The 24,934-nt window shown below is 35.6% G+C and overlaps 2 protein-coding genes across 2 annotated transcripts; both read left to right on the forward strand.

The window, feature by feature from the left end:
• Positions 1 to 3,409: 3,409 nt before the first annotated feature.
• LOC120327820 (uncharacterized) lies at positions 3,410 to 6,863 on the forward strand. The gene is made up of 7 exons (XM_039394181.2): positions 3,410 to 3,449; positions 3,699 to 3,772; positions 3,852 to 3,867; positions 4,443 to 4,826; positions 5,061 to 5,171; positions 6,123 to 6,343; positions 6,537 to 6,863. The coding sequence occupies exons 1-7, from the start codon at positions 3,410 to 3,412 to the stop codon at positions 6,738 to 6,740; spliced, it is 1,050 nt and encodes a 349-aa protein (XP_039250115.2). The 3' UTR covers positions 6,741 to 6,863.
• A 2,781-nt stretch (positions 6,864 to 9,644) lies between these two features.
• Positions 9,645 to 19,776, forward strand: LOC120327623 (uncharacterized). Its single transcript, XM_039393955.2, has 7 exons — positions 9,645 to 9,782; positions 12,844 to 12,961; positions 13,436 to 13,522; positions 14,043 to 14,105; positions 14,780 to 14,866; positions 15,912 to 16,116; positions 16,620 to 19,776. Exons 1-7 carry the CDS (start codon positions 9,705 to 9,707, stop codon positions 16,870 to 16,872), a joined length of 891 nt encoding a protein of 296 aa, XP_039249889.2. The 5' UTR covers positions 9,645 to 9,704; the 3' UTR covers positions 16,873 to 19,776.
• The last annotated feature ends 5,158 nt before the right edge of the window (positions 19,777 to 24,934 follow it).

The raw sequence follows: 24,934 nt of genomic DNA on the forward strand, positions 1-24,934 counted from the left end.
ACTAGGGTCAATCGCGTGATTGAATATTTTGTCAATGAAATATAATATTTCGTTATTCTATTACTGTTATGTCGTCAATGTTAATCAATTTTTGAAAATTGCTCTAAGTGAACCTTCAAGATTTCCAACGCAAATAAAACAACATCATCCTTGATTTTCAACATGTACATAAGGCGCATGGATTCGAACCAGCGATGTAAAACACCCGATGCCAATACAACTAAGTCTTACGTTTTTTTAACGCCAGAAATCAGGGTGGTCCTGGGTTGTATGCTCCGGGGGCAACAAAATTATTTTTGCATTGTTCGCGGGTCACAATAGTGCCAAGATTCCAAGAATATATAAATAGTGCAATACAAAACAAACACTTTTATTGTGCAAACACATCGATCATTATTTGTCATTTATTAAGCTAAAACGTGCAAAAACCACCAAAAAACCTGCAAAAAGATTTCTGTATCTACATTTAGTGTAAGATTTCAAACTCTTCTCAACGGAAAAAGTGCTTCCACAAATGTGAGTGCCTTCGAACATCGATAAGATTTTCAAATCAAAATCTTAACTTTGAAAAATGCTCATTGCTCCCAAGATTCTAAAATGTAGTTTTAAATTGAATACCCTAGGTCAGGGGTGGGCAACCTCTGGCACGCGAGCTCATCTATTCGGCACGCGAGCGAAGCCTCGGAAACGAGATCATTCTCCTTCAGATAAAAAGTTTCAAGAATTGTCTGATGAACTCGGTGTTCGTTTATTCATTATCGTTTGTTAACAATCCTTTTGTTTAACCCGTCTTGTTCTTTCATGACATATTGCTACAAACAAATATATTATGACGTAACAAATGAGTGAGCTCTCGGGAAATTTTGTTGAGAAGGGTGCAACATTCATTTGGCTACATTCTTACGTAATATAGTTCGCCTGCGTCACCATTTTTCTTCATTTCTGCCTTATTTATGAAGTTGTACAGCTCATGTTGGTTAGTGTTACTTGCCAACTTACTGTTATAAATTGATTTCGGGAGTAATTGGGCGATTAGGAAAATGAATTCAAGAGAGAAGTGCAGAAAACGAACTATTGCGCGATTGGGATGTCATTCCCGAAAATTAATCGTGTCTTAATTAAAAAACTTTGCAACTGCATTACTCTCCATGTTTTCATTTACATATGCTTGTATATCTCTGTTCTCAGTTATGAGCTTTATCTCGATACAGTAGTAGCCCGAAAAATGGAACCAGTGGTTCGTGTATTTCTCTGGAAGTTATAAAAAATAAACCCAACGTAAAATCTCTATCGGCGTAATTTAGCAGCAGAAGTCTCACTGATATAAAATAAGAAAAGTAATCAAGTCTATTTGTTGGACTGATATTTTACCGACTAGTGAATCTGTCTGCACATGTTTAAAAGATTTATTATTGTGTATTTTTGCTTTGAAAGTAGCAACGAATTGTTTTTAATTTTGATCGGCACGCGGAAGAATTTTGTCGTCAAATTAAGCCGATTTTGGATCCCGAGCCGAAAAAGGTTGTCCATCCCTGCCCTAGGTAGCAAAGAGGCTAATAAGCGGTTCTCTAAGACCAGCAGAACAACATTCTTGTCGTATCCATTTCATGTCATTATAAAAATAGTATATCCTCTCAAATATCGTCATATACAAAGCGAAGGGTGTGAATAACACTTTTATATGGTATATGGGAACATTCCTATATGACATACGGGAATACATTAATATGACATAGGGAACACTTTTATATTACATATGGAAACACTTTTCTATGACATATGGAAACAATTTAATTAATATGACATAATTGAAATGATTTAAATTATAACCTATATATAGATGAAATCTGTTTTTCAAGCCCAGGGGCGTATAGCCAAAAAATTTATTTAGTTATCAGGCATATGCGACCTAGGCTAATAGATTCCTCATACGATTTTTAGTTTTCTATGGAGCCTATTTTGTTAGCAGATATTCCCGACCAAAAAGATAGAAAGTTAATAAACAATTTAGACTAGCCAAGCACATTATTCAACTTCGCCAGTTGCCTTAGCCAAGCATGACATTAATCAATTCAGTGACACTAGTGATGTAATAATATGTCAAAAGATTTTTCTGGTTATTTTTATGGCAAAACAACATCAAAGGCGATTTTTTTTTTAAATTCCGCAAATGCGACGCGGGCCACAGATAATGAAGCGGCGGGCGACCCCCATTGTTCATATTTTATACCCGGATTGAAAATTCTACGGAATGTTTTATTATATTATATGTAAATTCTTGCATGTAAAGAAATAATTCACATCTCAGTTGATGGCACACACTGCATTGATATTAACAGTGCCCAATTTGTGAAACTTGTTTAAACTGATAGCATTACTAATTAATTCCCGGGCGTCGGGAACCTTTTTGACAAAGAGACCCATAAAAGGTACATATTTTCAATTGCATTTCCGTGCGAGCCATATAGCATTTTTTCCATTTATCATGTCTTGAATTTTAATTCAAAAGTCAACATTTGTTTGAAATCTGGCAACAATAGTAAGATTAGCCTTGGAAAATCAGATATTTCTGGAAGTCCTATGCCGCAACCAAAAGAGCCATATATGGCTCGCGAGCCATGGGTTCCGGCCACAGCTGTAGCCTAAGAATCATAACAATTTTCCAATAACTTAAACGTACATGAGGGGCATGAACTCTTGTCATTTCATTTTATTTTATACGAAACTGAACTGAAATCGATTTCCTGTTTGTTTGTGACTCAACAGTGTTCTTGGATGCCCTTTCAATAAAACATCATTACACTGTGTTCATAATCCACTGTATACCACCGTAGCTTTTCATTTTGAGAGTGTAACGGTATCCTGTAGCATTGCTGTGTAATTCATAAAATGTTTTCTGTTTTAATTATTCTACTTATAGGACTGAAGAGCGTCGTGACAGGCATATTGAAGTTTCGTACCCATCTGAATAACATCATTCAAGAGTTGACGTATTGGGAAGTCAAAATATAGAAATACAAGACTATTTGTGAAGCTCTTACGAACTATCAATGAATTGAATAGCGGTCGTGAATACAAATAGCATATGTGTTATTAATAATAATAATGTGTGTTACCAGTTGGTTTTGATTTTCAAGCTGGTTCCTTTTAAAATTAGCAAACAAAAATTAAATCCATATATTGAATTCAATAAGTTATTTCAGTTTTCAAATCTGGTGTAAAAATTCAAATGCGGCAGATTTATTTCTATAATTTTAACTTAGAATCTTGTCAAGCGAGACAAGCAAGTAGTCACGTTCCAGTAGAAAGTCACCAAAAAGTACGATTGGACTATAACTTAATATTTATTAATTCAAACAGTTCGCGTTTTTTTTTGGCCAATTTTTAATTTGTCACATTTCAATTTATAATGAATAAAAGAGCAAAGTTAATTGCAATTCCTGGGTTATGTTTGTTTATTCGATGATGGTTCTTCTTCTAGTTCTTATCCTTCGATATAGAAGTACTGAAACGTTTCAGGCTCGCCTACCACGGATTTATTAAAGCATGGGTTAGGCGATAGGTATGGATTGTTTGCCAGATTGATTATGATTTAAATCGTGAATATCTGAATTGCGATATCCCACAGTCGGACCATCTAATTCAAAGTTTGTTCGTTCAACTAACCAATAATTTATAAAATAAATATTTTATTACAGTTGATATTTCTGTGATCGTTCAATTCGGAGGAGCGTCAGACAGTTCACCATGTGGTAACAAAGACAGTTTCACGGTGAGTCAGGTTGCTATCGCGTGATTTTTTTCTACTTTTAGCTTTTCATACACTAATGCATATTTCTTTCATGTAACAGGCATCAAATCAGGAAGGTGAGAATGAGTTTATTACGAACATACTGCACTGTAACTGAACTGAAATAAACTTAAATGAATAACAAAGAATAAACCGCATTCAACTAACTTTCAGCTGATGTAATATTCCTAGCATTATGTAACAAGAGAGCAAGCAACAAGATTGCATGAACATGACATATTTTTCTTATATTAATTTTTTAATAAAAGTTACCAACTTTTAAGCATTCGAACAGTTCCTTAGAGCTCTAAGTAAATGCATCAACGTGTTAGACCAATAGCCTGAAAAAGGAGTGTGCAACCTGTGGGCTAAATGCGGCCCACAGAAAAAAAAATTGCGGCAATTTTGAGTTATGTCTAGCGAGCGAAGCGGGTTTTTAATTTAATTTATTCTGATGCGAGTAATTCCAAGCCCTTTGCGATGCAAATCCGATATCTGTGCCCAAAATTTTTGTGCCTGACTAGAAAGCCTATGATAAATAAAAGTGCGTCTCGCGGTTTCACCAAGTTATTTGTATCTGGCCCTCCTGTACGAAAGGTTGCGCACCCGTTAGCCTAGCCATTCCGTCATAATTCAATGATTTTCATTACAGAACTACGAGCAAAACTGGCGCAAAAGTTGGAATCGGTATTGTTGGAAAATAAAGATGATTTTGTTACCATTTCGTCCCATTTTCGATACAACAATGAATTGCACTCGACCGACCTTACTAAATTAGACGTCACAACTGATGACGTCACAGATTTGTTGACAACATCACATCCATCGACAGCAGCAACAAGCGACGAATCTACTTCCTCTTCATCCAATACTAATAACGTTGCCGAATACACCTTTGCAACTGATGATGACGTCACTGGTTCGTTAGCAACCGATAACATCATGAAAACTAGTGAAGCATCAAAATACTTTAAGACCACATCCGCATCGCACTTAACATTTGAGTCGACAACACCAAAGAAATTCCAAACTACAGGTACGTATGTATCATATCTGAAGAAAGCTACATACAAATAAGCAGTGATCGATAACTCAGTCAACTTTTTGTAAAAACCGGAATATTTTTATTAATTGGACATTGCTAACACAAATTGTAACCACGCGTTTCGTTGTGGGTATCGCGACTGAATCCAAATTTTTACTTTTCAACATTTTCTGAAATCATCTGGTTCATTGAGTTTATTACTTGAAAAATCATTTTGTTCTTCAGGTATAATAACTTCTATCGTTACCGAGCACACTACTACGGAAGCCGACAGGATATCCAGTACAGATATCGAAAGATTCACGACACATACTACCGGGATTTCTCTATTACCAGGTAAAATAAATATAAACGTTATTAATATTGGACACCTAGTGGACCTATGGATCGTTTCAATACTATGTTTTTGTTGTTCTTGTTGTTTTTTGACACGTTTTTGGACACCTAGTGGAAAACCTAAAAAGTCGCTTTTCTCTTTGATTACTGGACCAATTGCTCTGAAATTTTCACTGGTTAAAGATGGATTTTTTCTCCAGAAGACTATTATTTATTTCAAATAATTCTGTTAGCTCTGTGAGATTTGGTTTTGTTTGCTATGACGTCATCGAACATTCTGCGAACGCTTATGCTGGCACTCTTCTTCATGTTCTTTTGATCACGTGCCATCGAACGTCGGTGGTTCGTAACGAAATCCTGGCTTTGCTGCGATTTGAGGAATGGTGAATTGCAAATAGTGCCGTACTTGGTGTTATATTACAATAGGGACTCGGATCGTTGGTGTTACTACAGTTGTGAGTCGGACCATCTTGCAATTTCAATTTACGCTGTCATAAGACAGGAACTTCTAAAGATAGGGCAATTCCGGTACCGTAACACAGCGCGGTGACACTGAACTAACTCGTAACTGTTTCGTAAAAGCGGGGCTTGAGTTCACTGTTATAACTGATGTCTTTAAATGTTGGTGCTTTTCTTGGAATTGGTAAACGTGTCCATATATTTGAGCACAGCTCTCTTGTTTATCTATGGGTGGGGTGTGCAATATGCGGCCCGCGGAGTAGTGACAACTTTAAGTGGTGTGCGGCTCGCAAAACAAGTTTAAATTTAGTTTAATTTAATACGTGCGAAGCAAATTTGTGCCTGCAATTACTAGAAAGCCTATGTTAAATAAAGGTGTGGCCCGCGGTTTCGCTCTGTTAATTGTATCTGGCCCTTTTGTAATAAAGGCTGCTTCTGCTAGGGAATTACATAATGCGATATATATCTCATACATTCAATTTTGTTTTGCAGAAAATTGCGATGTAATCTTTGATCAAAAATGCTTTCGAGTGATCGTGTATCCAACACAAAACATTACATTACCTATTGCTAAGAGTATCTGCAGTAACATGGGCCGGAATCTTGCAAATGTTTACAACGAAGACCATTACCGGATGCTAATGAGTTACATGAGGGCAAAGATTTATCCGGAAATATCCTACTTTAGCGTTTGGACTGGAATGACTTTCGAGGTTGGAAAACATATTTTTGATATTTTTAAAAGGTAATATGAATAATACGTATTATAAATGATTTTTCTGCAATTTGTGAAGATTAATAGCTAAAGTACATGGCCCGCCAGTCTAGGTGGGTAAAACTTACGGCCCCTGGTCCAGAAACTTTGCCCACACATCTAGTCTTTTAACTTGTTTGCATTTACACCAGAACGATCGTATTCATCTGACAACTGGTGAACCGAGCACTCTCCCAACAAGCGCATGGTACCCAAACCTTCCAGTAAATCTTAAAGGAATAAACTACATTGGGATTGTTGTGAATCGAAATCCGAATGAACAAAATCAAGGAATGTTTAATGTATCACCGAACAACGAATACCACGGAGCTCTGTGTGAATTAAAAATAGAATAGAAAGAGTTAACCTGTTGACGCAATAAAAACTGACTATTTGATAAGCTGCAAAATACTTTTGTCCTGCTAAGTTGCCGTCCAAAACATTTTACATTTGTTCGAGAATTCGCAACATGAATGAATGATCAAAAATTTAAACCACAACTTGTCATTAAAAACTTACTATTTGATAGACTTTGAAATACTTTCGTCCTGCTATGTCGTCCAAAATTTCAATTGATCTATAATTTTATTCCATCCAATTTCCCTTCTTTTATTTCTATTACGAGTTCAGGGACTAGCCAAGTGACTCCCGTAGTATTTCTAGCTGAAATTATGGGCTAACCATGGTACACACACTAGATTCCGGTGTCCGCCATCTTGGTTCACATACTTTGGGAGTACCTATTCATAAATATAAATCATAACTTGTTATTAAAACTAACTAATTATAGTCTGCGAAACACTGCTTTGACGTCCAAAACGTCCAAAGTGTTTGAAAATCTGCAACATGAATGAATATTCAAAATATTAACCACAACTTGTTTTCATAAATAATTCGACCGACGTTCCATAAGTGTGTGTACTTATATGGTGCTGAATAATTTTGTTCGCTTATTTTACATCGAGTTTTGTAATAGGGATTGAAACCTATGGGCAGGGGGTATATTAACTTGGCTAACACAGATAGCCTCCGAACTCGTTAGAGAACTGAAATAATGAATATGGGAATAAAATTATGACCCAATCCTAACCTTGAACACATACTACGGGAGTGGCGATAATTCAATATTTATATTGAATTAGGGAATATCAAATTTGCACAAATTTTCTTGAATTGAAATATTGACGCATTTGGCTATGCTATATTCAAATATTATCTTTCGCGCAGAGTTTCCTAAAATGTGTATATATTTTATTGCATTTAATCGCGTACTTATTTGCATTGTTTCATTTCCTATTTTGCATGTACCGAAAATAAAATAAGTTTCAAACCTCCATCGTTGGGCGTCCTTGATTTCTTAAAGCATTGAAAATGTTAAGTAGGGTTAGAAGTTACGCAATGGATGTGGACGGTTACGTGAAATCAGGTTTCTAGACCGGGAGACAAAAAGTTCGCCCGTCTAGGCTGGCAGGTCATGTAAGTGTGACGTAAAAAATTCCTTGAGCAAATTTTCATCTATAAAAACCAAAATTTAGCGCTAGTTTGGTGTTGGCAGCATCATGCGGGCCAGATTGAATCACTCAACGGGTTGGATTTGACCTGTGGGCCTTAGTTTGTCAGGATTGTAGACGGTCACGCGCGGTCATCATATATTGCCGTCTGTTGAACAATTAATCACAGAAGAATTAAATGCAAAAAACAGGCGAATTCTGTTAAGTGGCGAGGAGATAACCGTGTAGTTATTGGACACAAAATGGTCCTGTGGATTGTTTTGTTATTTTGTTGTTGTTGATCATCATGATAGTATTTCTTTTCTTGTTGTGTAAAAATCGCCTTTCTCATTGACTACTGGACCATTGCTTTTGAAATTTTCAGTGAGTAGAGATTGTATTTTTTGATAGAAGACTATTCCTTTTATTTATTTTAAATATTTCTGTGAACTCTTTGTAATTATTTTCTCGTGTGCTATGACGTCATTGAAATTTGCGCACCTTGTGGCGGTTCCGCGAACGCATATCAGAGGAAGCTAGATATATCACTGTCCTGAATTCACTACTGAGTGGTAATTTTCATTCTAATTACTAAAGGAAAAGCATCCATTTTTACCGTTACGGCGGTACCCTGATACAGTTGATGATAAAATATTTCCTTTTCCTTTTCGTGTATATATATTTGAGCATAGCTTGCTCCCTTGTTCTGTTTTGTGTTTCATTTTATTTATTGCTTTACATTGATTTATAACTATCGGAATCTGAATAAATTAATTCAAAATTTGTGTTAGTTTGTGGCAAATCAAGTGCGAACGAACGGTAGATTAGCCGACATAGACTATCAGTTGGAGAATTTCGAAATTAGCAATTTCCAGTCTTTTTAATTAATTTTACCTGAAATAACGAATTTATCCCTAAACCACAATGTTACGCCGTAATATAATTCCAAGCAAAAATGTCTCTTGAAAATCTTGAAATAAATTTGCTCCAAAAGAATCTCGTCTACAAGCTTGGAATTTCGGCCTTATTACTAGACACATTGACTCCGACCACGATTACCCATAATGCAATCGTGACACGTGTGTCGTCTGTCTTGAGTTGACCTTGTTGATGCCCCCCTCGAAAAATTTAAGAGCCACTGCTCTAGAAAAACAGTGATTCTTTCATGGAGCGATAAGCCAATTGTCGGAGCTATTCGTTGTATTTTTGTAAGTATATTTAGGGTTCCAAAACAAAATAGTAAAACTCAAAATCTCGATAAAGTTTCATTTCAAAATATCGAAAAAGAAGGTTTTCTCTAATTTGGTATTTAGATATTTCAATAAAAATTTCACAGGAGTTTGAAAAATTAAAAACATATGTTTTACTAATTTTCTTTTCTCAAAACAGCTTTTACAAGTTTTGCCGCTTCGGGTTTGAAGCCCTCGATAAATGCTTTGATTTTTGGGATATAATGGGATTTTTCCTATTTATCTTGAGGAAAAGATAAATTGCGATTTACTAGTATGACCGAAAAGGTGTTTTTTCCAGATCGAGTACGTTTTAGGTTGGCTCGCTTTCTTAATTTTATCATTTATCGCCCCGAGCAAGGATTATTCGCAAGCATGTACGTGGCTATTGTATATTGAAAGGCTCAGAGCCATTCTGTATATCCGAATTAGTTTAAAAAATTTGTAAAAAGTTAACAAAAAGTTACGGATCTTTATAAATGGACACGTTGTCGATAAGTCTTAATCAGGCGAGTTTGTTTAATAGCTTTTCTTTTTCAGAATTTATTCCTAATTCAGAAATTGCTAGTCTTCCAAAGTATTGATATTAGGCACAGTAATCATGTATTTTACTTTGATACACATGATACTATGCGTTGGAATATCACATGGACAGCGAATCCCCGAACAAAGTTCGCAGGTGAGCGGCGTGGCAAATATTATAGGAAATCACATTTATTTTTTTTATTCCCTTCGCCATCATTTGGAAAATATTTAGGCCTCGATTTCTGTGGTTAAGATACCAAACTAGAAACCACGGTAATGCACTGTTCAAATAATGTACGAGTTTATAAATGATTTAAAATAACGGTTGCAGTTGTCGATTAATTAAGTACGGAGGTTTTTCAGTACGCTTGTCGTCGTAGGATGTGTCACATAACCGCGTAATTGCGCTTCATACGTCAACCATATTCCATCCTTTTGAAAAAATAACAACTCATATAAAAAAACATAACAGATGCCTTTACTATTTGATTTATTCTTGCTGCACATTAACTAACGCAAATATATTTCTGTAACGGGACACCGACAACAACGTTCATGAAGTTCATGTTGGGGGCTACAACATTGTATTGCAACATTGTATTGTAAGTGTTTTTTATGCCGTTGGATGACTACGGGTCAAGCATAATTACATTGAGGTGAGGTAGAGGTCGAATATAAAGTATTGTGCGTGTAATAATATATACGGTTGAGATGATATATAAATAGAGTTTAATCCCACTCGTAATTTCATTCTTAGTGGTCCCAATGTTCCAAATTTGTTAATGAAATGAGATTATTTGGTTTGCCGGTATGCTTGATCTCAAAACAGTTTTTCTATTCTAATTACCGAAAATTCGTTCATTGTAGAATGGCCTTGTTGACTGCAGTAAGCCCCAACCACGAGATCTTTGTTCTTCTGATTGATGTTTGAACACACACGTGTGCTGTAGAAAATTTCCATTAAAATTGTCACGAATTTTCAGGCATACGGTCATTTAAATTTGCGTATAATAGAAACTTAGGCCATTCAGTGAATTACTTAACTGGCGATTTGGGGGAAATCACGCCACACAGCATCTCGAGTGATGCATAAAGAGTGCCTAGCGCTGAACTTAAAATGAATAAATGACGGCAGATCAGTAAAAGTCAATCACAAAAATTCATTTACATCTTTGTCCTGTAATTTGGTATTATTTGTCGTATAAACGCCCTCGGCAGATTTAACGCCGCTGATAACAACAATTAACAAACGTTCAATGTTTTTTTATTCTCAATTTTTTTTCGTAAATCTGATTCGAATCGAAAAAAGATGAGATTCGATTTGTAAATCCAAAAGTGGAATCAATATTTGAGATCAAATGAATCTTTAAACTTATGAAATCAAATTCCCGGGCGAAATGAAGGGTTTTAAGACAAAAACGTGAATCTCGAAAACTTGGAAAAGTTTTATTTCAAAATAAAGAAACGGAATAGGTTCTTTCTAAGCTGGTATATTCTGTAATTATCCAAGATGTCGTCATTAAGTTCTGAATTCTCATGTTGATACTCGATTCTTTCTCGAAGTCGGAACTTTTTGGACCGTATGAGTACCGTAAAATGTACAAAGAAGTGAGTAAGGCCGTGATACGAGGCCTTGAAAAACGCTTAGAAAGGGAGTTTCGTTTAGGAATTAAATAAATTCTTTAGTTTTGTGTGAAAATGAGCATACTGAACGAATTACAGTTAGTTCCCACTAACAGAAGTTGCACATTTTCTGTAAAACAATGCTCAAAAATACTAATGCAAAAATTGGATATCAGGGAATTCCCCGAAAATCAATAATCATAAGTTTACAACGACCCAGCATGAAAAGTTGCTTTTATTCTATAGAAGCCTTTAAACGCATCAATTTCCATTCGATGAAGTCATAAAGTCACAAATTAACGCCGTAAGCACAAAAACACAAGTAAATCGATTAATATCCCGATGCAAGATTGTGGATTCCCCGGAAAATCAATAACCATAGGTTTACAACAACACAGCATAAGAACTATGCAATTCAAGAGCCCTGCTGCACTCCAGCACAAATGTATTTCTGTACCGTTTCTGACCAAAATCAGACTTCCTCAGACAAGCAGTTTACAACAAAAAACAGCATAAGAAGTTGCATTTATTTTAAAGTTGCATTTATTTTAAAGAAGCTATCAAACGCTTTTATTTTTATGCAATAAAGTCACAAATTAACATAGTGAGCAAAAAATCACAAATTAATCGGTTATTTTTCAGTGAGAAGTTTACCGAAAACGTCAAGAAAATGAAATGAATACAGTGTGTTCATTCATAACATAGTGAACAGAAATATTGCCATTAGTCTTTTTTCAGTTTATGTGGTTGTGTATTTGCAACAAAGGCAACAATATTTATCAAAACAGGACTTTAACAGGATAAGCAACAAACTACAAGTCAAAATATACTTTCTTACCTCTAACTAAATAATGACCTCTTGAAAATTAATTGAAATTACTTGTAGCGGTTCTTCGACCTCTCTCGTGCTACCATTTCGCTACGCGTAAGTCGGGTTTTTTTTGACCGTACCAGTACTGTAAATGTACGGTAGACAACAGCTTCGCTTCGGTCTTCGTAACCATATATTTGAGCATCGCTCTCTGTTCTGGTAGTCATATTTTAATAAATCCTACTAATATCGGAGTCGGAAAATACAACAGTTGACTCTACCAGGAAACGTGCATCGTATTACAAGCTCTATGTTTAATTTGTAATGATTGATAGATATTAGTGGTTACATGGTCTTATCAGGATTGGCAAACAACTCATTCAATCACAAATAGGGGGAGAAGCCTCGTTATTCATTCTAATGTGTAACAACATATATCTCTTTGAATTCATTCAAATACAAAATACCGTGTGCTCTTTTCAATGATGTAAAAACTGTGTTTGATGATTCAATCATCAATAATATAACATTTCACTCTTACCTGACCGTTAATTTATTCATTCTCATGTATACCAATATTTTATTTATCTCCCGAATTATCTTTAAAATTACGCATGAAGCGCCATCATTACAAAAAACTTGTTCCCGGCACCAGTAAAGTTTGACACGCCCCTGCAAACCACACCCAAATGATTACCACTAATGTTGGAACGATTGTAATTGTTGTATTACGCTCCACATATTTACATTTTATTGATGTTATACATTTTTTTACGATCAGGAAATGTATCGGTGTTGCACTAACCGAGATCAGTATTTCGTCAGAAGCGGTCCCAGGGGGCCTCCTGGTCGAGTCAATTACAAAATAGTAAATGAAACTATAAAAGAGCATTTCAGTGGTATGTGATTACGAATTGAGCATATGAATTGCATTTATTTTGTTGAAATTGCTATTGGGATTCATAGGGTCGTTTGTAACAATGTTTACTATTATTTTTTGTATGTTCTCTGAGATTCCTTTTCAAATGAGTTTTTCCAGATGTACATTTTCGTGGCGCATAAAACACTTTACCAGTTCAATTAAACAGAGTATTATTGATAAAAAGCCTGGATTTGTATATACCTCCATTCAACTCCTTAGTCTTTGTAGTTACCAAAAAAATTCAAACTCGGAAAGTAATCAATTTGAAACATTGTAATTTGAAATTCATTTTGAAAATATTCTTAAAGTTACAATAATTTACGCAATTAAAAAAATATTGGCACGCTTGGTTTGGATTTTTCTTTTATTATCAACGTCCTACATATGCAGACATTTTCGTGAATATTGTATTATAACATTGTTATTTCAAGTCGGATAAATTTTTGTCCAGATATTTCCGGACAGATACAAGCAAAGCTGACTCAAATTGGTCCGATTGTTGAGAAATCTAGCGAGGACATAGAGGATTTGAAAGCAGGTAAACGTTTCAAAACAATTCCTTCATTTCATTTGAGTAAACATGAGAGCGAAGTAGTACGTATAAGCAACCTGTAACAGTAGACTACCGGTACATCAGTGTCACGACTAACGTGATCGCGGGACCGATAAATGTGCGCAATTTTCGATGACGTCATAGCACTCAAACGAAACCCATAGAGTCGATAGAAATTTTTAAAATAAATAAAAGTAATAGCCTTCTGAAAATACAATCCTTAACCAGCGAAAACTCGAAAGCATTAGGTAATGATTAAATCGATAAAATAAACAACGATTCATATGTACACTTCATGTCCAATAGGAAATTAAGTGATGTTTAGTTAAACTTGAACGTACGAGATTGGAACCTTGGTGGAAGCTATCATTCACGCTGAAGGCCAAGGTAGAAGTGATGGTTTGCACTAAAGGATTTCTCGTAAGTCTAAATCAAATTATATTAGTCGTGCATATAGTTTTCTAACTTGTAAATTTTATTATCATTTTTCCTTTTTTTATTAAAGCATCTGGACACACTCGAACAAAACTGAATGAAATAGAAACCGATATTGAAGGATTGAAATCAGGTAAATCAAGAATAATTTTCAGTGAATACAAATAAAAACAACTAATAACGAAACTAAAATACTTATTCCTTTCTGATTATTTTTGTTTTGTAATTGGATAGATCATTATATTATGATTTTATTATCTCGAAAAGGGGAAGCCTATAAGATTTATATATATATATATATATATATATTGTACATATATATATATAGGATATGCGAGGATGATTCCCCGAATACTTAGTACTTGCCAGGACTGAGCTTCAAGTAAAATATCGAGTAAATTTTTGCTCTGTTTCGTGTATTGAACTGGAAGTTCGTCTTGTTTACTTTTAAAAATAGCAATAACGTATTCTTTATCCAGGGAGCATGTTTGTTTTATATGTTTTTGAAATACTATCAAACGCTTTCGTAATTCCAAGCCTGGATTCTATATAACTTCTTTCAATACCTTAGTCTTCGTATTTACCAAGAAATTAAAACTCGGAAAATATTCAATTCGGGACATTGTTATTTGAAATTCGTTTTGAAAATATTCTTATGGTTACATTAATTTACGCAATTAAAAAAATATCGTCACGCTTGTTTTGAATTTTTCTAATTTTATCAACGTCCCATAGGTGAAGACTTTTTTGTGAATATTGTAATATTTCAAAATAATGTTATTTCAAGTCGGATAAATTTTTGTTCAGATATTTCGGGACAGATACAAGCAAAACTGACTCAAATTGCTCCCGTTGTTGAGAAATCTAGCAAGGATATAGAAGATTTGAAAGCCGGTAAATAATTAACACTTCATTTGAGTAAATATAGGTGCCATGGTCAAATATCTGGACACAAAGCTCAAACAAAATAGTAGGTACATCCGTCTAACGCGATCGCGGAACCGACAAAGGTGCGCAATTTTCGATGACGTCATACCACACAAACGAAACCCATGGAGTCAACAGAATTTTTGAAATGAATAATAGTAATAGCCCTCTAGCTAGCGTGAAATACGATTCTCAACGAGTGAAAACCTGAAACTAATTGGCCAGATGAGAAATCGTTTTTTTTACAACAATAAAATTAACATAATAAAAAAACGATCCTATTTACATTTCGTGTTGGAATGGTGGAAGAAGCGATGATTCGCGCTAAAGGCTTTTCGTAAAAGACTATATCAAATTATAATGATCGAGCATAAAGTTTTGTAGCTTTTTAAATACTTAGAATCTGGACACACTAAAACAAAACTTACTGAAATCAAAACATCTGTTGAACAATTGAAATCAAGTAAATTTTGACAAGCAAAAACGAATGAAAATAACGAATATCAAAAATAAAATATTTTGAGCGATTTATGGTTATTTTCATATTTTCGTATCGTAAGGTAATGAGAAAACTATTATGATTTAATAAATACCACTTAATAAAAAAAAAAAAAATAGAATTCGGTTTGAAACCGAAGACCTATCGATCGGAGGTTAGGGGATCCCCAAAACAGTGGTCTTACTCCCTAGTGACACCGTGTGTCCCATCACTAATTAATTAATAACTCGCTAATTATACGACATAATCCATCCAATCGATAGGCTTCTGTTCTGAACTATGATGAATACACATGCAAAATTTGGAGCAGATTGAACCTCTCTTTCGTGAGATATCGCGTGTATCTAACAGAAAAACAAACAAACAAACAAACAAACAGAAAAATACCTATTAACATACTTACCGATCATAAGATCGATAAGTAATGAGATTTTTTCATTCATATCAAGTTACTAAAGTTAATGCTCTCTTGAATAACAAAGACATGATATCCAGTTTCAATTCACTTCACAGTAATGCAACAAATTCGAGAGCAGCTGAAGAACTTTATATTGACCTCACGTGGCATCGAAGCCCCCAGCACATGGTATCAAGCGCAAAACAACTATTACTACAAACTATTTGACAACAATGCCACTTACGCGGAGGCGAAGGCAAATTGCAAGATACTTGGAGGCCAACTGGCATCGGCGGGAATTCGAGATGAAAATGTTCGAAGGTAATTTAGGTTGTTGGGGTCAATAAGGGAGTGAGACATAACCGAAATCCGATATATAGATTTCATATAAACGATTCAAACTCGTTCTTTCAGATTCCTAAACATTCCTAAAGTTGCACAATCGAATTGAATACAAATAACAGATAACGAATTACACTTAAACCCTTACCGCAAGTATTGTGATGGAACCAAATTTCTAACTAATAGAGAACGATAAAGACGAGCAATACTTGGGTGAAGGAAAGATATGATATGGAAAATAAATTGAATCAACGACCTTGTTTCAGACAAATAACATGCACTATTAACAATACGTGGTGTATACGGTAACTATTGTTATGTACTTGCTACAGTTGTCCAATGGAATGATAGGTGTTCAAATATTAAGCAAAAAGTAATTCGGCTTTGGTCATTCCTAGTCCCAACTCGAAAGCGTACCAAACCAATCTTCGATTTCCAATGTCATGAATGGTGTGATTGCAAAAGACATTATTTTTCTTTAGAGAAATCGTACCCTTGCTCAAATCTGGAGGAAACGACACTTGGATTGGTTTGAATGACATTCAAGAGGAAAATACGTTCATCTGGGAAGATGATGTAACGGCGACTGCAGGTTCTACTCCATGGTATGATGATCAACCTAACAGCTATGACGGTGATCAAGATTGCGTTGAGATAAGGCCCAAGTGGAACTGGACGCTGAATGATGAAGGTTGTACCGACAAACGAAAATATTTATGCGAAATTGAACCATAATTTCACATTTACGAAAAGTCAAAGACCGATAATGCATGAATCATGATCAACATTAAACGATATCTAACCAAGCCCGGTGGATATCAAACTTATATTTTAAAACCTATATTAGCGAACTTCCCGAGGGAAGAAATTGAAAATCCTTTCCTAGAAATCAAAGATAAATCTTTATATATAAAGTTTGTCCATACTCCCTGTTCGACTAAAATGTTCAGTATTCCTAAACACCATAATATGAAACGAGGTTTATTGTATTGTATATTAATAAATGGTTCCATTACATTTGAAATCACGTACATTTGAACCCATGAAATTTTGTTGTTGTACGGATAGTTGAACTCATACTAACCCTAACCCATGGGTTTTAGCACCCGCATATTGATTGAACCCGCGGATATAGACATGGGTTCAAATGTACGTGGGTTCAAATGTACGGTCATCTTAAAAATATATATATAATGCTTTGAATTCAACTCAAAGTTTCCAATAGTATTTTAAAACTCTCCGGAGTTTATCATTATAGAAACTGAATTACGATTTTGCACTTTCAAAAGTGAAGATTCGGACACAACGCGTAGAGTTAAACAAAGGTCTTACCAGGAACTAAGACTCTTTTTTTTTTAATTTGTAACCCTTTGAAAGAGTAAGAACAAAGCCATCTTCCCGCAACACCGAAATGAATTTCCATAATGCCTATATCAATTCAAAGTTGTTTACAAAAATAGTTCAATAATATGGTTTTCGTTTTTGCAGATTGTATTTGGCCATTACTATATTTTATGCAACGCATATTCGCGCCTTTTGTCCTCCGAACATAGCCTTATACAAGCGGCCATTGTACCTAAGAACCAATACCCCATTGCTTACCCAATTTATTACTCCTGCACGCGGGGGTTTTGGGTGGGGGGCTGATATGGTATTTAAACTTGAGATCTGCGATACCAACATATTTATAACCAACACTTTTATCCTGGCAGGGGAAAACTACGGCCGGCTGGACAAATCCTTCCCATTGGGTTATTCAATCTAGCACGCCTGATGCTGCCACAGCCAAAATAAAACCAAATGTTGATGCTTAGCTAAAAAATACCTCAAAGAATTTAAGAAGCTTGCGATTAATTTGATTTTGGCGCGAGGCCTATTGTTTTCCACGTATCGTTTTTCAATCTTACATCACACTCACATGACCCGCTCGCCCCTGCTTTAACTAGGCTAGGGCCTCGCGCTAGTTGTATTAAAAGACTATTTCGTGAACAAGATATCCTTAAATGTTGTGACCCAATAGGAAAATAATTTCTAATATGCATTCGGGATGCCGCCATCCATTTATTAAACCAGTGTCCATGTACAGTATAATATATCATATTAGTTTGGAACCCAATAGGAAAATCTAATCGTTCTAATATGCATTTTTGATGCCGCTATATTAAACCATTGACCGTTATATTGTTTTTCATTGAATCATTTTCTTTTACCATGATTGTATATATCTGAAATAAATCTGATTACTATCCAGTTTGCTTTATGTTGATTCTATCAAAGGCCAGCCATAACAACCTTTCATCTATTGCTATACACTAAGGACAAGAACACTGATGCACCAGAATAAGATGGTTATATTGATCGCGGAGGAAGAAAAGCCGATAAGACACTGGGGGTGAGGGGTGGTAGAATATTTGGTACTCTTGTAGTATGTTTACCAAGATAGGTCGAGGCCATTATTTTACTCGGATTTTCCTTATTTTAGTTCTGTTACGACTTCGGGGACTGCCTGTGATAGCCAATTGGATATACCTCCTTAGGTTTCAGTCCTTCACAGTTTTAGACAACTTGATGTAAAATATGCGAACAAAATTAGGATTTCCGCTGATAGGCGAGTCCCGCACAAAAGCAAACTGTTACCATACATGCAAAATTGTTATTAAACCCAAATGAGGAATTTAATTGAGATCGGTCCGGTCGCTTAGACGCTACATCTAGAACTAGACAGACAGACAAATACACAGACCGACTAGGAATAAGGGTTTTCTAGTGTGGAGATCTAATAGTAAATCCTCATACATAGTTAGATAGCAAACAAAAAGCTTGTGCAATCGTCGCATTAAAAGAGCACCGATTAATATACCGTCTCTAACAGGGTTGTGCAAGAGGCGGCTCGCGGGTGACAACCTGGCCCGCCAATCTATTTAGTTTGGCCCTTGTCCACATTCAGATTTTTTCCCATCAAGCATGAAATCTTTATCCGACATTTTCTTTTTGAATACGAGCTCACAAGGAAATTCTTCTTGTGTGAACTAGACTTTGATCTGAATATCGTAAGGTAATAAATTAAAGATAAAAGAACAAGCGGTTCCAGACAATAATGGTTAGTGTCAAACTCTGATTTAGATTCATTTCGTCATGCAAGAATCAATACAAAGCAAGAGAAAAACAGTAAACTAAAAACGGGAATCATTGATTTACAGAAATTGACGCGGGGTCGCAAAAGACTCAACGAGTCATCCAGTCATCGACACCTTGTTGCTGTATTACAGCAGCAAATATAGCAATGGAGCAATATGATAAAAAATTATCTTTAAAATACACAATTCATGGTAAAACAGTAATAGATTCGAAATAAACTAGACTACAAGAACAGCCATTATAATTCATTCAGATCAGATAGCTCATTGGCGACATCCGGTGATTAAGATACACAATAATGAATTCAAACACATCAGCAATCAGTAGTTTTTTCACCATACATGAAATACACTAAATGAATACAAAATGTGAAAAGAAGCAAAAACGGTAATTCGGAGTGAAAGGAGTCGCAAGAAACAATACTGGTTATCTTGCGTTGACACCGTGACTAAGTCTAACAGTAATTAATTGAACGGAAAAGTCAAACAATGATTTAAAGAATACAAGAGAGCAATGCTCAAATATATGGACACGAAAACTATTTGCAATAATTGCATCACGCTGTTAAACCGGCAAATATTTTTTGCATTGATGAAACCGCGACCACCATATTTCATAACATGTTGAACACTATTGGAAAGATTGTAATGCTTCTTTATTAGCATATTGATGTTGTTTACCGCAGAACTGTAATGAAAAAAGGCTAAAAGATGAGCATAAACATTGCAGCTGTGCAAGCGTACAAAAAAATGGAATAAGTTAATTTGACTGCAAATGCAGTAAGAGTAAACATGTAAATAAACTTGATATGATTTGGCACATACCTACGTCATTGACTCATTAAAATAGTGGAGGACATTATAAACTTGTGCAGATGCTGACATATGATCAGATTACCCACAGAAAAATTCATCTGTCATAAGTATCTTTGAAATAAATCCAGCGATACTTACATCAGCCAGTTTTTGATGTTACACTATAAATTTAAATGAACTCAATCATTCAAAACCGGACTCACGAAAACAGCATGTTTTATGAAGTTGTTCATTGGTAAGGACCATTGGTGTTATAAGTCAAAGTTTAATATGAGACCGAAGACATTGTATTCAAACCATGAAAAATATCAGACATTGACAATGCTAGTACATTCTCCACTCCCACTATATTTCTCATTGCAACAGTGTCATTTTATTTTCCTCAACAATATGAAAAAAAACACATTTAAAATACTTCTGTATCAGAAATCATATTATCCTTACCTGTTGGTAGTTCCACATTGCAAAGAAGCATTGAGTTTTCCCTTTTTTCCACACGCACTGAAACTGCATCATGATCAGAGTAGAACACATTGTAAACTTGTGCAGATACTGACATGTGATCAGATTTCCTCCAGAAAATGTGATCGATATCCCTTGAACCTCTAGTAGTCTTGCTTTCTGTCAAACACAGCAAGGAGTATTTTGATGATAACACTTCCATTTCTGCAGTTGACTTGTTGAAATCACCAATGATTAAATCCGGTACTGTTTGAGAATTAAACCATGATAAGAACAAATCAGACATCATATACAAAGCAGTTCCTGGTGGGAAATATACGAAACAGCAAATTAGATCATCTATATTGGCCATGATCCACTGAATTTCGTCATTTCCAGAGTTGTATATTGAATATCTGATATTACTTTTTGAATAAAGAAGCAATCCTTTTCCATTTGTCTGAATTAGTCCATCAAGTCTTTCTAAAATGTTGAAATTTTCCAAGTAGTAATTTGGACCAGAATCCGATGGCCTAAGCCAGGTTTCTGCAATGCATAGAACTGTTGAATCTAATAAATTGAAGTCAGATTTCAAATCATTAATGTGTTTTCTAAGAGATGAGATATTCAAGTATGAAATTGAAATTTCTTTTTTGTGTGTCTTTATTCGTAATGGTGTTTCACAATAATCATATAGTTTGCTCCGAAGTCTTTTCATTTCTTGTGACACTTGTGCACTGATTCTGATGTAACTTTCGTTGAAATTCTTTAAGTGCAAATGATTGCTTGATCTTATTCTGGTTATCGCAACATAAAAAAGACCATTTTCAACTGTGCGTCTCTTACCATCCATCGATATGATTGCCCCATCAAGTGTCTGCCCCTGCGCTTTATGAACTGTCAAAGCAAAACACAAACGTAATGGTATTTGTCGACGACTTACAGTTTTTTTCTTGTATAAAAAATTGCATTTCAAATGCACAATAGGCACAGAGAAGTTGTCTGGCCTCTGCAAACGGGTTTTATTTCGAATAGTATTTCCGACAGCTGGATCATCAAATTTTACCCACACGACCATACTGTTAGTATTTTCTAAATGTTGCACGACTCCCCGTACTCCGTTTGTAAGACCACATTTGGTATCAACATTGCATGTGACCATAACTGGACAACCAACCTTTAGTTGAAGACATCTGGAAAGACCTGCTGTTCTAGAAAGAGGCAAGGAAGAAGGTATGTCACACTTCTCCATAGTATTTGCTGAAACATCAACTGAAAAAAACTCTACAACTTCACTATCAAGTGATGCTAATTTTTGGGCATTATACTGATCGACAAATGCATTTTCTTTAAAAAGCAGTGTACAAATAGTATCTTCCTGCTGACATACTGTGTGAAGTTTCTTGTTAAAGAAGTCAATGTCATTTTGAGTTTGCTTTCCTTCTCTCACTCTGTTGCAAATCTGGCAAAATTCAAGATCATTTTTTTGCCTTAATATATCCGTCAATTCGATCAGGGAAAATTTCGACCATATACTAGTAGACAAGCAACCTGCTTCTCCATGAATAGTTGGAGTACAGAAAATCCATGAATCCATTACAGGTGGAAGTTGAAATAAGTCACCTATAACTATAACTGAAACGTTCCCAAACGGAATATTACTTTTTTTTATTTCTCGCAGTCGCTGGTCAATCCATGAGAACAATGTAGCACCAACCATGCTAATTTCGTCGATGAACAAGACTTGTAAATAGAAATATTTTCGCATATAGCTGTTCAATTTATCATTTGAAAGTTTGCAATATGACCTGGTACTTCCTAACATTGGGATGCCAAAGGCTGAATGTATAGTTGAGCCGTTAACATTAAAAGCTGCACAACCAGTAGGTGCAACCACAAGCCACCTGATTTCTTCCGGATCCACATTTGCCCTCTGCATAAGAGTATAATCGATAGCGTGTGTAAGCACTTGAAGAGCGAATGATTTTCCTGTCCCTGCGCCACCAGAAAGAAAAACATACTTCGATTTTCTCTCATTTTCCGGAGTTTTCAAATGTGCAAGAACATCATCGAAAAACTCTCTTTGTAAAATATTTAATTTACGCAAAGAAATCAAAATGTCTTCCTTTGCATGAAGAATTCGAGGTGCAGACATCAGTCGAGTTGATATGTGATTGTTGATATCTTTCTCATCTGTTGTCTCTTCATATTCAAAATGTTCCTCAAGTTGATCCTCCGGTAGTTCATTCAAAATGTTATTCACGAGATGTTCGAACGAAGCATTTTCTTCGAAATGACGCAACTGCTGCAAAATGGTCGTTTTTCTCTTGTCACAAAGCATGTTGGTATTGCCCAAATCAACAGACTCATTTCGCCAAGGAACAAAAAGGATACAAAGTGCAAAGGATTCTTCAGCAGCAGTCTTGTAATGGCGAAAGTACTTCAAAACTGCTTCCTTCCTACGTTTTCTGAGGCATCCCATGTTTTCTTTCATCTGCAAAATATTTGAACGTTGTTTAGCACGATTGTTTGAATTGTGGTTAAAATTTTCCCCTTCTTCTGTTTCTGTGATGTCACCAGATATTGTACCAGGCATAATATCATAATTGGCAACAAATTCTGCAAGCGAGGTATTTTCCAATTCAATTGGCCGACATATGTAGTATTCAATGACACCATTTTTCAATACATTTTCAGTTTCAGGAAGTTCAGACCAGTTTTGCTTTAAACAAGCATATCTTTTCTGCATCGGAGACGTGGGAATGAATTTAGTTATCCTTGATGAAGCTGCCAAAGGAACGCTCAGAGCGCGATACGCAGCTTCTTGTGCTGACACCTCTCTGTGATGTGTCCAACAATTGCCTAAAGATCGCAAACGCTCCTTCATTGTGCTTCCGGAAGTTTTGGCTTCTTCATTCAGTTCGTTCAGTAGTTTTGACATACCACTTTCATTCTTATTTATATAAGATAATACGTAATTAGCACAAGCATACTCATCAACAATAAATTGAATATCCATGTTAGCTTGATGTAGCCTGAGAATATTCGGATTATAATTATTAACAAAAGCCTCTGATGTCTTTCTACCTAAAAAAATTGCTGCTTCGCCTTTAATAGATGTTTTTATGGCATTTATATACGTTTCTTCGTCAACGTCACATAATTTTAAAAAATCTGTAAATGAAACTTCAGTATCATTAGAATTTTGTAGTAGGTCACACAGCTTTTCCTGGAGTTTATTCCTAATTCTTTTGAATTTTCTGATATCTGCATCGGAGGTGGAATCGGGTATGCCTGATAAAAGCATTGTTTGTGGCAAAGGTAATCTTGGATAGAAAAATCTACAAGTACCGGCATTATTGCCTTTCAAACAGGTAGATGTGTGATGATGTACTTGTAGTGCAGTGACGAGCTTGTATAGTTCAGGATCATTTTGTGCATCAGGAATAGAGCAACTGATAATCTTCTCTGTGTATTGGACAATGGTATCATTATCGTTATTGCCGATGTCTAACCATATTAAGCCATGGACATGTGGCGAGCCTCTTGCCTGAAATTCAACTCGATAAAAATGGTCTTTAACTGCGCAAAGCAATGGTTTACATGGCGATTTGACAAACTTGAGGACCTCTGTAACACGATGATGAAAATACAAAGCTGTGGTAACTGGGTCATCTTGTATGAGTTTCATTTTTTCCGTATATGATAAACCGAGGGCAGATTCTTCAGACAGATCTTTTTTGAACTTTGCACGATGTAATATTTGCCAAAGCTCTGACCACCTTGTTTCGGCTGCACTAAGAGTGAAAAATATATGAGGTTTCCCTAATTGTCTGACCATTGCAAAAACATCCTTTTTCTTGTTCTGCCAATATGCAGGAGTACCTCTGATAGTTTTGTATGCATTGAATGCAGCATCGGAATTAATAAGGTTTTCCAAACCACCTTTTTCATGAATATGCTGTTTTGTATGAACACCTCTGGTGAGCATCTGCCGCAAATAAACAGATTGTACCCCACGAATCTGAAGAATTTCTTTCACATATTGGCACCAAAAAAGGTAGGTCAAATCCCGAAACCTTCCATCCACATTTCTTAATCTGCAATTTATATAGTTCGTGAAAGAGCATGGCATCTCTCTTGCTGAGTGATAACCTCCACACCCGAAAGGGAAAAACTTCGGAAAGCTCTCTTCTTCTTGTGTCTTACTTATGGGATCAAAAAAATTTGTAGGCGCATTCGCCTCGGCAGGTGCAATTATAATAGTGCTGTGTAAAGAATCCGCCATTCTGTGGATGACTGTGTCCGCAGCAGCCAAAGGCCCATTCACAGGTTGCATGCAACTGTCTAAGACACACCCACCTTGCACCTCCATTTCATCACCTGATGTAACTGGTGATTCT

Source organism: Styela clava, chromosome 7 (genome assembly GCF_964204865.1).
Source record: "Styela clava chromosome 7, kaStyClav1.hap1.2, whole genome shotgun sequence".
Lineage (NCBI taxonomy): Eukaryota > Metazoa > Chordata > Ascidiacea > Stolidobranchia > Styelidae > Styela > Styela clava.